At 37.7% G+C, this 16,515-nt stretch overlaps 1 protein-coding gene across 1 annotated transcript in view; it reads right to left on the bottom strand.

Annotated features, from left to right (window-relative positions):
- CERS3 (ceramide synthase 3) overlaps positions 1-16,232 on the bottom strand; it is a 79,004-nt gene extending 62,772 nt beyond the window's left edge. The window contains exons 1-2 of the mRNA XM_047086855.1: positions 16,060-16,232; positions 3,997-4,114 (exon numbers count right to left, since the gene is read on the bottom strand). Of these exons, the coding sequence (XP_046942811.1) occupies positions 3,997-4,114; positions 16,060-16,232 (291 nt within the window). The remainder of the gene's footprint in view (positions 1-3,996; positions 4,115-16,059) is intronic.
- Between the last annotated feature and the right edge of the window lie 283 nt (positions 16,233-16,515).

The raw sequence follows: 16,515 nt of genomic DNA, 5'->3' as shown, positions 1-16,515 counted from the left end.
AGGGAGAGAGAGAGAATCCCAAGCAGACTGCACTGTCAGTGCAGAGTCTGACGCGGGGCTTGAATTCACGAACCGTGAGATCATGACCTGAGCCCAAACCAAGAGTCAGATGCTTAACCGACTGAGCCACCAGGTGCCTATCAAAATAAATTTAAAACCAATTTTGGGGGTGTCTGGGTGGCTCAGTCGGTTAAGCATCTGACTTCAGCTCAGGTCATGATCTCGCAGTTCATGGGTTTGAGCCCCGCATCTGTGCTGACAGCTCAGAGCCTGGAGCCTGCTTCGGATTCTGTGTCTCCCCCTCTCTCTGTTCCTCCCCCACTTGGTTTGGGCTCTCTGTCTCTCAAAAAATGAATAAACATTAAAAAAAAAAAAACAAAAAACAAACAAAAAAACCCAACAAAAAAACCAATTGTGGATCAACACTGCAAGGGCCGAACAAAGCCTCCCCAGTGGCAGGACACCCAATAGTCTGTGTTCAGTCATACAGTTTCTGCTATGTTGTTGTGCATAATTCACATAATTGTTCAGTCGCACAAGGTAACAGTAGATAAAATTCAAAACGAAGCTCTCACGCTAAAGACTGGCAAAAGACTAATTGCAGCTTCTGTGTCCCTACTAAATTGCTACCTGTGATTTAATCTGCAAGAAGGAAAACAAGACAAAACAAAAACAGGATATAGCCCATATTATACTCTGGTAAACTGCCCTATCTAATACCTATTCTTTTTATAGGCCAAGGGTTCACCTGCTGTTGTTTTGTTGTTGTTTTGCTTTTGTGCTCTTGAGGAGACTGAGTTGGCAAAACCATTGATTGGTGTCTACTTCTTGCAGGCCTTGTGCCAGTCTTTGGAGGTCCAAATGAGCAACCCTGATGTGGGCCTCCCTTTCACAGGGTACAGTCTGTCTGGTGAGGAAGTAAGAAAATAAAAGAATTCCAATCAAATACCAAGAGTGCTAAGACAGGGGAAGATTAGGATACCATGGGACCTAACTCTGTGTAAGCAGTTCCTGGAAGTCACACATACGCTGGACCCTGAAAAATGCCCTGAGAAGGAGAGGATAAAGAAGGGAAGTGTCCCGGCAGAGGGTCCAGCACGTGAGGTCGTCTGGAGATGAGAGTGTGGATGCACAGGGAATGCCTGAGGAACAGAAAGAAGTCTGGCTGGGTAGAAACATAGGAAGAGGAAAGGAGGGAAAATGTGGCTAGGCTCACATCAAGGGGGGCTTTGTTGGGGATCTATCTTGGGGGTGACCGGACATTTGCACTGTTAAGTCCCCCTCTTGCGGTGCGAACTGAATGGAGGCGTAGGAACACATCTGGAGATGGACATCTTTGGCCTTTTTGTCCAATCCCTCTGCTCTCACAGCGAGGACCTCGTGCTGGACAACTCTGGAAGTCTAGATTCCCTAACCCACGAGCCCCATGTGCATCAAACTCCCTCACAGAATTTCCATAACAAAATATGACAGGGAACTGAAAGCAGAGGACCCAGTTCTGCTACTTCATCGCTGGGTAGCCTGGAGCACTTCTTCTGACCCCCTGTGGAAATGGGGTGCTAACAGCATAAGTGCTTGCTTCCTGTATCACCTCATGGGGATGGTTACAGGATTTGGAGGCTCCTGAGGGAAAACGTGCTGTGCAAACTATCCTGTGCTACATCAGTGCCAGAGATTATGGCTGAACCCAGAAAGGACACCATGGGCTGAAAATCATTTAAGAAAAAGCATTCCTTTACTTCTGAAATACTTTGCAAGCAAGAATTGATTCCTCGAAACAGAGGACATGCTTCAAATGCTGTTGGTTGGTCCACAGTAGGACATATACTGCTATGCTGCAGCACTATATCCTATTTGCTTGTAGACTGAAAGAGTTCTGGGTCTAGTTTGACTGTTATAAAAGTTTTATATATTCAGTCATTCGAAAATATTTAGTGGGCCTCTATTCACAAGTGCCAGGCACCATTCTAGATGTTGGACATTCGGCAGTGAGCAAAAGAAAGTCCCTGCTCTCATACTGGAATCTTCTCAAATCTGGGAACAACTCAATTTTATTATCCCATCATTTCTACAGATATCTGCTTAATAAATTGCATCTAGAAATAGCACTCGAACATGATTTGAAGCAATTTATTTTCTGTTTTACAGCACAGATGAATCTGGTTGAATGTCAGTCTTGACAATACTGGCTTCATACACTCTAATATTATTGGGATAGAATCCTCTTGCAAACAAAACTCTCTAGAAGTATTTTCTTATTGATATATAAAACAATACCTCCAATGCACAGAAAATTGTGCAAGATGTTATGTTAGTACTTCTTCAACTGTCACATGGCTCTTTTCTCTTTACAGCAGGGAGACTTGATAAAGATAAAATTTTCTACATAATTTTAAATTTCCTAAAAGCTGACCTGAAGGTTTTGCTATAACGAATATAGCAAGTGATGGGTAGCATAGCACAGTTCCTTATGTGTTATATAAGGTATTACCCAAGTTCATTGTCCTCAAACAGAAAGAGAAAAAAATAATAGGGACTCTCTGAAAGAGTCCCAATTTCTCATAAACACATTTCAAGAAATGTGAAATGATGTGTGGGCACTATCATCACCAGTAGTAACAACAGTACTGAATTAAACAACAGCAGTCATTTACAGCAGGTGGAAATAAAGAACACGTGGAAATGGCTTGTCAGACTGTCCTCATTTTAGAAAAAAAAAAGAATTCCAGGACAGAAGCTGAGGGCAGAATGAGTTACAGACAGTGCTGGCTAGCTGTGAACTATTCTGGACATGATGCCTCATGCTTTGTGCTCAGACTTCCACATGCCTTCTTTGGGCAGGGAGCCCACCAGACCAACAATAGAAACAGTTATCATGAAACAACTGAATTCAGCAAATAAAGTTCAGCACCCTTAAAAATCTACCTATCCTAGGGGCGCCTGGGTGGCTCACTCGGTTAATTGACCGACTCTTGACTTCAGCTCAGGTCATGATCTCACGGTCCGTGGGTTCGAGCCCTGCATCAGGCTCCGTACTGCAGAGCTGGCTTGGGATTCTCTCTCTGCTCCTCACCTGTTCTCTCTCTCTCTCTCTCTCTCTCTCAAAATAAATAAACTGTAAAAAAATCTATCTATTCTAAACTGTGTTAGCATACACTCTCGACTTCCAAAATTACTGTGATTGCTGTCTGTAGTCATCATAGAGGGTGTGCCACTTTTGAAACAGTTTGTATTCCATCTCTCATTTTAACTATGGTGGGAAAATGAAACTAGACTTGCCTAGACACTATCTTTTTTACAGCCATTACATCAAAACCTTTTTTTTAAATGTTATGCACACAAGCAGTGCACTACAACATTTCATTTAAGTGCACCTTGTATTGTGAATAGAATTCTGACTTTCCTAAAAATTCTATCTCTGGGGCATCGTAGGAGCACAGCACATTTTTGAATGTGTTGAGGCCTTGGATAAAATAAAGTGCCCCTTCTCATAAAAGCCATCCCAGTGAAGACTTTAAAAATGTGTGCAATGTATATCAATGGTGCCACAATCATCAGAAGTCTCAGATAGGAGCTACTCTGCCTTAACAACGGTCTTTTATGATTAGTATACTTTTGTATAAGTATATTTTGTACTTTGTGTATATATTAGTATACTTGGCATATCTACCCTCCAAAATTTAATTTTGATCTTTATACCTAAATTATGGCATTGATTGTTAAACACTGTAGTTGAACACAATAGTTCAGCTACGAACATTGGTTATTTTATATTATAATATTTACTTGTCATTTTATATTATGTCTGGAATGCATTCCAAACATATAACATATGCCCTCAATAGAGGGAAAAAAATCCAAATGAATCAAATCATTTAATGGTTAACTGGAACAGATATCTTGTACAGATGAGGTAAACCACTGGTGACGGAAACATTAAGAAAGGAGTTTTTTTTTTTTTTTTTTTTAATCCCAAAACAAAGACTTTGTACTTACTTGAGATGGTTGCCTTGTGGAACATTTGAAAAAATTCTCTAAGATGGTATTTGGTATAATCTTCTTTCTAACTTCCTCTTTAATGCCAAATGCTTTTGCTAGAGGCATGGCAATAAACCTACAAAATATGAAAGAAAGTAAGTCCAAAATCTGAGAATGAACCCACAATGACACCAGAAAACTCAAGCTGTAACTTTAGGTTCCAAATGAAGGATCAGTCATTGGGTCATGTTGTTCTTGGGCTATCTACAACCAACCTCTGGCTGACAAAGAAGTTCAAGGAGAGCAAATTTTGAGACCCTCTTATACAAGCAATAACTTAAAAAAATAAGTTGCATGCTGTTCTCAAATCTACTTTATGTAAACCCAAATATATTTATTTATAAGATCCAGGAATTAGGATAAGCCATTTCACTTAGAGTTTCGTTTTAAGACTCCTAGGGATTAAAATGAATAATTTTATTATATTTTTAAGTTTATTTATTTATTTTGAGAGACAGAGAGAGCACGAGCAGGGGAAGGGCAGAGAAAGAGGGAGAGGGAGATTCCCAAGCAGTCTCTGCGCCATCAGCTCTGAGTCCAGTGTGGGGCTTGAACTCATGAACCATGAGATCATGGTCCGAGCTGAAACCAAGAGTCGAATGCTTAACCAACTGAGCCACCCAGGTGCAGTTCTGAAAAGTTTTATTTGGTGATATTCTCTTAAAGAGTTACTGTGTTCTAGGGGCGCCTGGGTGGCTCAGTCGGTTAAGCGGCCGACTTCGGCTCAGGTCATGATCTCGCGGTCCATGAGTTCGAGCCCCGCGTCAGGCTCTGGGCTGACAGCTCAGAGCCTGGAGCCTGTTTCAGATTCTGTGTCTCCCTCTCTCTGACCCTCCCCCATTCATGCTCTGTCTCTCTCTGTCTCAAAAATAAATAAACGTTAAAAAAAATAAAAAAAAAAAGAATTACTGTGTTCTTACCTGAAGTTCCAATTTATGAGAAAAATAGCCTGATTCTTGGGTAAATATCTCAGAGTGGAATTGATAGGACAAGTATACACTTAACTTTATAAGAAACTGGCAAACCGTTTTCCAAGATGGCTGTACCACACTGCATTCCTGCCAGTAAAGTGCCAGAGTTCCAGTTACTCCATATCCCTGCCAACACTTGGTATTGCCAGTCTTTTCAATCTCAACAATTCTACTGGGTGTGTACTGGTTTTCACTGACTTTCCAATCTAATCCTTATTATTTCCTAACTTCTGCTTGCTATAAGTTTAGTTTGCTCTTTTTTTTCTAGCATCTTCTTTTTTTTTAATGTTTATTTTATTTATTTTGAGAGACAGAGAGAGAGAGAGAGAGAGAGCGAGCGTGAGTGTGAGCAGGGGAGGGGCAAAGACAGAGGGAGAGGAAGAATCCCAAAAACAGCAAGGACACTGATGTGAGGCTCAATCTCATGATCTTTGAGGCCATGACTTGAGTCACCCAGGGGTCCCTTTCCTAGTTTATTAAGGTAGAAGGTCAGATTACTGATTTGAGATCTTCCTTCTTTTTTAATATAGGTGTTCACAGCTATAAATTTCCTTCTGCTCATTGTTTTTTGCTGCATCTCATAAGTTTTGATATTATGTTCTCTTTGTCATTCATCTCAAAGTATTTTCTAATTTACCATGATTCCTCCTTTAACTCATTGGTTATTTAGAAGTATGCTGTTCAATTGCCACATATTTGCTCATTTCCCAATTTCTTTCTGCTACTGACTTCTAATTTCATTTCATTGTGATTGGAAAACATACTTGGTATGATTTCCATTTTTTTACATTATTGAGACTTGTTTTATGGCCTAACATATGGTTTATCCTAGAGAATGCTCCTTGTGCACATGAGAAGAATGTGTCTTCCACTGTTATTGGGTGCTATGTTCTACAGATGTCTGTAGTGTTGATCAAGTTGGTTTATAGTGCTGATCAAGTCTTCTATTTCCTTTTTAATCTCTCCCCTAATTCTATGCATTATTAAAAGTGAGATATAGGAGCACCTGAGTGGCTTAGCCGGTTAAGGGTTGGACTTCCAGTCAGGTCATAATCTCACAGTTTGTGGGTTCAAGTCCCATACTGGGCTCTCTGCTGTCAGCATAGAACCTGCTTTAGATCCTCTGTCCCCCTCTCTTTTTGCCCCTCCCCCACTTTGCGCTGTCTCTAAATAAAGAAATAAATAAATATTTTAAAAAGTGAGATATAGACATTCACAGCTATTTGTTGCCTATTCCTCCCTTCAATTCTGTCAGTTTTTGCTTCATGTATTTCACAACTTTGTTGTTAGGTGCATATATGTTTATAATTATTATATCATCTTGATATATTTACCCTTTTACATTATAAAATGTCCTTGTCTCCGTAACAATTTAAAAATCTATGAAAGTCTAAATTGTCTGATATTAGTACAGCCACTCCAGTTCTCTTTTGGTTACTGTTTGCTTACTTTTTCCATACTTTTACTTTCAACCTATTTATGTCCTTGAACCTCAAGTGTATTTCTTCTAGAAAGCATATAGTTGGATCATGTATTTCTATCCATCTCTCCTATCTATGCCTTTTAGTTGGAGTATTTAATTACATTAAATACTTAAGTATTTACATTAATGCAAATTATATTTAATTACTGATAAAACAGGATTTAGGTCTGTTATTTTGTTATTTGTTTTCTATATATCTTATGTCTGTTATTTCTCTATTCTTCCATAAGCTATCTCCTTTTGTGTTAGATATTTAAGTGTATCTTTTTAATTCTCTCTTCCTTAAAATATTCTTCTTTTAAAATATTTTTCCTAGTGGTTAACCTAGGGATTACAATTGGCATTTTCATTTATAACATCATAGTTCAGATTAATACCAAAATAATTTTAGCAATATACAAAAGCTTCATTACCTCCCCTCTCTGTGCTGTTATTATCATATAAATCATACATTTATAAATTATATGCTAATCAACACAGATTCATGATTTCAGTTTTATGCAGTTGTCTTTTAAATCAGATAGGAGGAAAATGTGTTATAAATTAAAACTGTGTGTATACTTTCTTTTTATTTCTTTTTTTTTTTTTAAGTTTATTTATTTATTTTGAGGGCAGGGAGGGGCAGAGGGACAGGAGAGAGAGAATCCCAAGCAGGCTCCACACTGTCAGCATAGAGCCCAATGAAGAGTTCAAACTCATGGAACAGTGAGATCATGACCTGAAACGAAATCAAGAGTTGCACACTTAACGAACTAGGCCACTAAGGCGCCCCCTTTTTATTTCTTATGTAGGTGACTTTACTGGAAGTGCTTTTTATTTATTCCTGTGGATTCAAGTTACTGTCTTCTGTCCTCTAATTTCAGTCTGAAGGATTTCCTTTAATATATCTTGTAGGATGGCTCTGGAAGCAACAAATTCTTCCAGTTTTTGTTCATCAGAGAATGTCTTAATATTTCTTCCACCTTGAAAGATAGCTTGTTCAGTTGATAGTATCTTTTTTTTTTCATTTCAGCACTTTTTATATGTCTTCCAACTGCCTTTGGCTTCTATGGTTGCTGATAAGACACCGACTCTTAATTTTATTGAAGATCTCTTGTATATGATAGATGCTCCTCTCGAGCTTTCAAGATTCATCGTCTTTGTCTTTTGACTGTGATGTATCTAGCTGCTGATCTCTTTAAATTTACCCTACCTGGAATTTGTTTAGCCTCTTGGATGTGTATATTAATGTTTGTCATCAAATTTGGGGAAATTTTGGGCCATATTTCCTCAAATATTTTCTATCCTATTCATTTTCTCCCCTTCTTCTGGAACTTCCATTATGCATATGTCGTTATGCTTCCTGGTATCCCACATCTCTCCAAGGTTCTTCATTTTCTTTCATTCTTTTATTTCCTTTCTCTTACTCAGACTGATGACTCTTCTACCTGCTCAAATATGCAGTTGGACTCCTCTAGTGAGTTTTTCATGAGTTATTGTACTTTTCAACTCCAAAATTTCTTATTTCTTTTATAATTTCTAACTATAATCTTTTTATTGATATTCTTGATTTGGTGGGACATTGTTCTCATTCCCTCCTTTAGTTCTCAAGCATGGTTTTCTCTAGTTCTTTGAACATATTTAAAATAGCTGATTTAGAGTTTTTGTCTAGTAAGTCCAACATCTAGGCTTTGTAGGGGACACTTTCTACTGATTACTATTTTTTTCCTGTGCATGAACCATTCTTCCTTGTTTCTTTACATGCCTTATAAGTTTTGTTGACAATCAGACATGTTAAATAATATGATGTGTCAATTCTAGAAACAAAATTGTCCCTCTCCTCAGAGTTTGTTTGTTTTGCTGTTTGTTATCATTGTCCATTTGTTTACTTAGTTCCTCTTTTGAACTGATCTGTGAAGTCTGTATTCTTCGTCATGTTTGGGCAGTGGAGTCTCTATTGGATTAGTTTAGGTATCATTTCATGATTGGACATAGATTTCCTTAAATGCCTGGAACCAATAATTCTCTCAGTCTTTGCCAAGGAGCTCTGCATACATTTTGGGACACACCTTCAGCACTCAGCTAGGCAGTTGCCAACTTTGCCTTAGCCTTCACTTTCTCTTTGCACAGAGCCTCAAGATCATCCAGAGGTGAGAGCTAAGGGCCTTCTCAGATCTTTCCTGGGCACATGGATAGCCCTGGGCATACTCAAAGCTCTACAACTTCAAGTGGCCTTCTGATTTCCAAGAATATGTCCGATCTTTTCAAAGCCCTCTATGGACATCTCATTTTCCATTTTATTTTATTTTATTTTATTTTATTTTATTTTATTTTATTTTATTTCATTTTATTTTATTTTTTATTTTATTTTTGATGGGGGGGGAGGGGAGAGGCAGAGGGAGAGGGAGAGGGAAAGAGACAGAATCTTAAGTACCTCCACAGTCAGTGGGAACCCCATTGTGGGGTTCAATCTCATAACTGGGATGTCCTGACCTGAGCTGAAATCAAGAGTTGGATGTTTAACCAACTGAGCCACCCAGGAACCTTTCCAGTTTTCCTTTTTAAGTATTTTGCTTAATCTATTGTTTGTCCCAATTGTTATCTACTACCTCAGGCAGTTTCAAAGTTAAACTATTGCCTCTACTTGTTTTAGACAAGCACCCTCAAGGAAAGACTTTTCTGAGTCAGATCCAGTACAACAGCCTTATAAGTACTGTATTCTAGGCAACCACAAGACAGGTCAGGTAAGGATAATTCTCTGGTAATTATGCTTTGAAGGAGCTCTAACTCTCTTCTGCTCCCTTCAATGGCTGCCAAGGTGATGGTTTCCACTGAAATTACAGGTTGTTGGTTTTTCAAGGCTATCACAGAGGTGGAAAGGAAGGATAGAAATAGGGAAGTTAATATGCCACAAAGCTTGCTATTCCTTCCAAGAGTCAGTTGTTTTTCTTAAATAACAATCCCTGGATTGTTAATTATGAATTCGGAAAAGTTTATTTTGACAATTTTGCTAGTTTTCTGATTGCCTTTAGGGAAGACAGAATTTTTAGAGGAACTTTGACATTTTTGTTAATTTCCAGGGTGTAGTGGTTTTAATTTGCATTTGCTAATGACTAAGGATATTGGACACCTTTTCATGTGTTTACTTGCCATTTGTATATCCTTGGTGAATTATCTATTCAAGCCTTCTGCCATTTTAAAAATCAAGTAATTTTTTTGTTTATTATTATTTAATTATAAGAGTTCTTTATATATTCTGAATTTTAGTCCCTCATTAGATACATGTTTTGCATATATTTTCTCCCAGGCTGTGGCTTGTCTTTTCATTCTATTTACATTTTTAAAAATAACCACAAAGGCGGGGTCCTTGGGTGGCTCAGTCGGTTGAGCATCCAACTTCGGCTCAGGGTTCATGAGTTTGAGCCCCACTTTGGGCTCTGTGCTGACAGCTCAGAGCCTGGAGCCTGCTTCAGATTCTGTCTGTCTGTCTGTCTGTCTGTCTCTCTCTCTCTGCCCCTCCCCCACTCACACTCTGGCTCTCAAAAATAAATAAACATTAAAAAAATAATAAGCATTAAGGCATTTTTGCATATCATATAATTCACCTTTTCCAAATATACTATTCAGTGTTTTTTAAAGTAAATTTACCAAGTTTAGAATCATCACCACAAATCAGCTTTAGAAGATTTTCATTGTCCCGATCTAATCCCTTATGCATATTTACTGTTAATCTTGTTCCCTCTCACCCCTGCCCCAGGAAATCACTAATCTATTTTCTGCCTTTACAACTTTGTCTTTTTTGGATATTTAATGTAATGGAATCATAATATGTGATTGCTTATATCTGGCTCCTTTCACTGAACTTAATGTTTTTGAGGTCCATTTGTATTTGGGGATATATTTGGAGTTTATTCCTTTTTATTAATGAATAAAAATCCATTGTATGTATGTATAGACATACATTAACAATGTCTTTTGAAGAGCAAATACTTTAGCAGTTTACCAAGGGAAACAAGAACATGTGTCCTTATAAATTCTTGTACTCAAATATTCATAGCACCTTTATTTGTAATAGCTAAAAACTATAAACAATCCAAATTTCCAACAATTAGTTGAAGGATAAATGAATTGTGATGTATCAGTGTTGAAAGACTACCCAGCAATGACAAGGAATCACTGATACATACAACAACATGAAAACAATCTCCAGTGCATTATGTTCAATGAAAGAAGACAGACACAAAAGACTATGATCTACATGATTACATTTCTAGTAATAGAAAAGGCAAATTATGCTGATAGAAAGCATATCAGTGATTGCCAGGGGCTAGTAGGAAGGGAGAAGATAAACCAGACAGGGTACAGGGAAGTCTCTAAGCTGATGGAAATCTTCCATGTCATAATTGTGGTGATGGTTACACGACTGTATAGTGGTTAAAAGGCATCAAGTTTTGGATGAACTCTATTATATGTAAATCATACCCCAATAAAGCTGATCTTAAAAAATAACGATATGTCCCTATTCTTTCTTCAGTTCTAACAAAGGCTCGATCTTCTGCCAGGTCAGTCTATTTTAGTACTTACTTAGAGGTTTCTGTGTTTAATTAAACGCCAGAAATTTTTGGTTATGAATGATCATTTAGCTCTTCAATTCACTTTTTTATGACCGTGGGAGTTGAATAAATTTTTTTCTAAAACAATTTGATAAAATATATAAGCCAATCCAACTTCCAAATGGACTGAATTCTCCTGGAAATGGCCCATACATTTCAGAGACATAGAAAAACAAACTAAGTATGCGCCACATGTACATAGAGCAATGTGGATAGATCATAAAACACGAGGCTGCATTTTTACAAAGAAGAAAGAAAATGAGGTCTCATCCCAATACCGTTTATGTCAACCAACGATAACATGCACTTTATGTTTATGCACATGTTTTGCTGGGTCATACAAACAAAAAGCCATCAAATCCATTAGAACCCAGAGGGCAGGAATGGGACTAGGAAACTAGGATGAAAGGTAATTAATGAAAAGAGTTAATTCAAATCAATCAGTCAAGAGGTCTTTCACAGACCAAAGAGAGAATGCTATGATTTGAGAACTATGATTAATTTTCCCTTCACATAAAATGTCCAAATCAAACAAAAACTAAGATGTCCTTGAAACTAACAAAGTCTTCAAATACATATTTGACAAGGTTTTGGATAAATAATGGAATTTGTTCATTTGTCCAACCTACGAGTTGAAACGTTTTATTGGGAGGGAAACATTCATTGTTTTTACTAATAGAATAACACAAATATACAATGTTTAAATATGGTAATGTTCTCAGTCAGAGTCACTCAATGCTCTTTCAAATGTTAGAAATGAAGAAATTAGGAACAATTTTAAAAGCAAAGCAGAATTGGGCCAAAAAAAGCTTTATGCAGTAAAGGAATACAACCAACCTCAAAGCCGAGTAAAGTGTAACATTCCACTCTAGAGGGTCATGTGGGAGATTAGTATATGGATAAATATATACAATGGGTGAATATACATATCCATAGCATACTTCCTGATCTGAGGAACCCACCTGTATTAAAATTATTAATTTAACCAAAAAAGAGAAATATGGTCTCGTTTTTTTTAAGATGCCCAGGTTTCAAGGACAGAAATAACATTTTTGATGAAACACAGGAAGTATATAGTTTTCTATTTTAGCATTATCTTTCCTTTTCAAATAAATCTGGAAAATCAATCACTTCATCTGATGTAAGTACAAATAATTATGAAGAGGCACTTAATTTAAAACTCTGCTTTGAAAAAGGAGAAAAGAATGGAGTATAAAAATATTTGATAAACTGAAAAGAGAAGGGAGACAGGTCTTAACTGTAGAAATACCTTAGAGATTAACTTGCCTGAACTTTCATTTTATGGATATGGAATATAAAAAAAAATGTCCAAGAGGAAGAAAAAAGAATGCGAACTTCTGCTCCCATGTAAACGGTTCAATGTTAGGTTAATTGCCAAGGAATGAGTCTCTCAGGTTTGCTACTATTGCAGAACTGAGCCTTCAGATGGCCCCATGCAGACACCCAGACAGCCCCCTCTTCATCTGGCACTTCATCAGTTGCCTGGGAGCCAAAAGCCTAGCAATTTGAGATCCCCCTCCCCTTTTTTCAATATTCTTTTATAGAATAAAAGGAAGGCAGCCCTAGGCAGATATTAAGCATGTGAAGTCTAAATACTGTTCCTTAACAACAGGGCACCCGGGTGACTCAGTAAGCGTCCAACTTCGGCTCAGGTCATGACCTTGCAGTTTGTGAGTTGGAGCCCCATGTAGGGCTCTGTGCTGCCAGCTCAGAGCCTGGAGCCTGCTTTGGATTCTGTGTCTCCCTCTCTCTCTGCCCCTCCCCTGCTTTCTCTCTCTCTCTCAAAAATAAATAAACATAAAAAAAAAATGAATACTTCTCCTAAACAGAAACAATAACCCACTGGCATAATTATGGTCGATTCCCAGTTGCTAACGAAGGATTCAAAGACTCTTTGAACAGAGTTTAAGCCGGGGTTTATTTTATTTATTAAAAAAAATTTTTTTAATGTTTATTTATTTTTGAGAGAGAGAGAGAGAGACAGGGTACGAGTGGAGGAGGTGCAGAGAGAGACAGGGAGACACAGAACTCAAGTCAGGCTCCAGGCTCTGAGCTGTCAGCACAGAGCCTGAGGTGGGGCTCGAACTCACAGACTAACGGACTGTAAGCTCATGACCTGAGCCAGAGTTGGCCGCTCAACCGACCGAGCCACCCAGGCACCCCAAGCCGGGGTTTATATGAGAGAACAAAATATCTGGAGCAATGTAAGTCTCAGATAACATTTGAGTCTAATGTACATACTTTGAGACTATTTCAATTTAGGACAGTTAATAACAATCCTTCTTCAACTCTTGGAAATGGCTACAGATGGGTCATTCCACCTTTCCTTCTTTGAAGAATGAGGACATATTGGACCATCATGAGCTTATGTTGCTCAGTAGAAATGGTAGAAATGGGGAGTGTATTCAAGGCACAATTAAATGAAAGAAAAAAGATTACCTTTTGACTTTACCACCTCCGTCCTTGCCTTGACCCTTCTGGGACCACAATTTACTTTGAGACAATGTGTTTATTCCACAAGTATTTAAATTTGAGTGGCTCAGATCCCCTTTAAATCACTTTTCAGACACATAAAGGAATGCATAGAAGAGTCTGGAAAAACTGGTTAGAAAGTGCTGTGCTGGACTCCCCACTACCAACCCCAGTCAGCAACAACAACATGCACATACATATATGCCACAAGCTAAAACTTAGAAGGAAAAGGAGTCCAAAATACAAAGCAAATGTCAGTCCCTTTCAAATGATCTACTTCTTTGTTCTTTATCAATTCTCTCTCTCCGTTCTTGCTATTCTAGGAAGGGACATCACTTTCTGATCTTAAATGGCTCCTGCCTAGCACTAAGGGATAAAAATGAACCAGCCAAATCACAGCTACTGGTCACTTCATGGAATGAGTACGTGTAATATAAACACAGTCTAGGACCAAAGAAGAAAGGTTTCGTGTGATAAATACATCGTGGGAGATGCTGAAACAGTATCAAATTTACATGAGTTTTTAAGATAGTTCAGAAAATTTCACATTTGCTAGCTTATGTTTTCTGTATTTTCAAGAGATACTAACTAACTCTTGTCTGCCATCAGGAGTATTGTACTGTGAAAGTCCAAGAAGTACTGGTATAATGGGAAAAGAAAAACCCAACAGCCCTGAACTTGGTGTCATAACATGTCAGTTCATGTCCCAAATCTACCCCTTGAATACTAACTGTGATCTTGGCCAGGTTACTCACTTCTTATTTTCTTGACTGAGATCACATCAGTTGTGATTTTATGTACTTGTTAAACTGTAAGTTTCTATTCAAATGCAAGGTGTAAGCAATATTTTATTTATGACATATGTGGTTTAATCTAATGCAAATGATATGGTAAGCCTTGAAAAAGATATAAATGCATGCTTCAAAAGACATAATCTCACTTCCAAGTTAGATTTTCCTTACTTCTATTGCATTCAAACAGAGATGTGAGGCTAGTGGGCCAACACATCATTTTCTGTAGTGAATGGAAAAAGCTAAGGGTGAATTATTGGGAGTTAAAGCTACATGAGGAGATTGGAAAAATGACATAGACTATACTTAATCCCTTGAGAAGAAGCAAGAATGGTCCTAGGAATTACAAGAGGATTGGATTCCTTCCTGATTATTGTTGGAGCAGCCTAGGCTAAGACAGAGCAAGTTGGTCCTCCACAGCTGTGCTGCTTTGGCAACCAAAAGAGTTTTCTAGTTCTAGTCCTGATCAAAATGTAAAAAATGGAGCTGTCCACCGAGAAGTGGGAAATCAGCAGTGCAAATCAGGAGAAGACCTGGATGCCAAATTCAAAGATCACCACATGCTATGCAAGACAAGCAAGGAGTTCAGGGTAGTAGAAAGTAATTTGCTAAATCGGACGTGCAGCGGCAAATCCTACTTTATTTATGCATTCTTTGACAAATCCAAACATGTGAGTAAAAAGTGGAATTAATGGTCAAAAAGGAAGAACATTTGCAAATGTTTCCAGCTAAAGTTTAAGTGGTATCCAGGGGCTTCCTCTTCCTCTCGATAGCAATAGCACATTGTTGGCCCAAGTAAAGTTGTTATTTGCACAAAAACCTTTTGGAGAGTCTATGAAGCAGAGTTGGTCAAACTAACTCTTGAGATAAGGACCCTGCAAATGGTTATAAACATATGATCTGAATTACAGTTAGTCTTGGACTAAATGATCTTTATCAAGTTTTGTCTTAAGTTTTTCCAACTTTGACATTCAAATATTCTTTTTGCTCCAAAAAAGTTAATGTGCTAATAACAGTTTTTGAAATAGAGACAGCCATGGAGATTACAGATGAACATTTATCTCCTGTTATCATAACACAAGCACAGTTTTAATAAAAAGGTTGGAAGCAGTATCTATTTAAATTAAATTAAAGAAAAAGAAAAGTTTGCTTTTTCTGAGAAAGCAAATTGATATTTTTTCTTTGATTTCCTTATACTTTGGAATGAAGGACTGCTTATTAAAACTTTCAGTAAACCTTTAAAATTATGCTATAAAGCAAATATTAAGTTTGGTCTTTAATGAGCCATTTTTGCTATTTTATAGGCATTCTAAAGTGACACAGACTCTTCTAGCACTGACTTTCTGGGAACATTTATCCTTTGTCAGACAGCATGCGACATGGAAGATGAAGTGGGTCCCCACGTTGTCACTGGCACTAATAAGTCCTATGATCCTTAACATCTCTTGACCTCAATTTTCTTCACTGTGAAACTAACACACTTGAGGAGATTGTGCTCCTAATTTTCATTTGTTCAGCTTCTAGATAATGTTTGGTGTATATACTATTTGATGAACTCCCCCAGAAATCTGTAGCCCATTAATGGCCACCTCTGAACAACAGATTATTTAACGTTCTTACAAAGATTCCAGTATTCCAGAGTTGGGGCAAAGAAGAGGAATGGGAAGGAAAGACACACAAATACTACTTACTTTTCAAAGAAATGTCTGATAACCAGCAAGACGAAAGCATACGGAATTGTCATGTACAAATGAGAGGGTTTTACAAAGACAAGTCCATCATGATCTTCAAGATCTGACCACTTTATTGTTGGAGGAAGCCAGAACCGTTCCAACCAAAACCATTCTTTAAACGTCTGAAACATTCTAGAGAGATGGAAAAAAGAATATGTTAGGCTTATAAAGCAAATACTTAAAATTAAAATAACATCGAACACCATTACTCAAAATACCTATGCCAGAGAGTTTTGAAGACAAGGCAAAATGGAATCCTATTATTCAATGGGTTTCATGATTGTTCATTGCATTAAACAAGAATTACTCTGCCGATACTCTCAGAACACTTTTGGCTGTGGCATGGCAAACTGAAGTTTAACATACCACTGTTCATACTTTTGGCACAACATACATTGATATCATGGGTATGTT

The sequence above is a fragment of the Lynx rufus genome, unplaced genomic scaffold (assembly GCF_022079265.1).
Source record: "Lynx rufus isolate CCGP_SWC_20201006 ecotype Redwood Valley unplaced genomic scaffold, mLynRuf1.p SCAF_21, whole genome shotgun sequence".
Classification (NCBI taxonomy): domain Eukaryota; kingdom Metazoa; phylum Chordata; class Mammalia; order Carnivora; family Felidae; genus Lynx; species Lynx rufus.
Note: the sequence above shows the minus strand (reverse complement) of the source record. Positions and strands in the feature narration are given on the sequence as shown.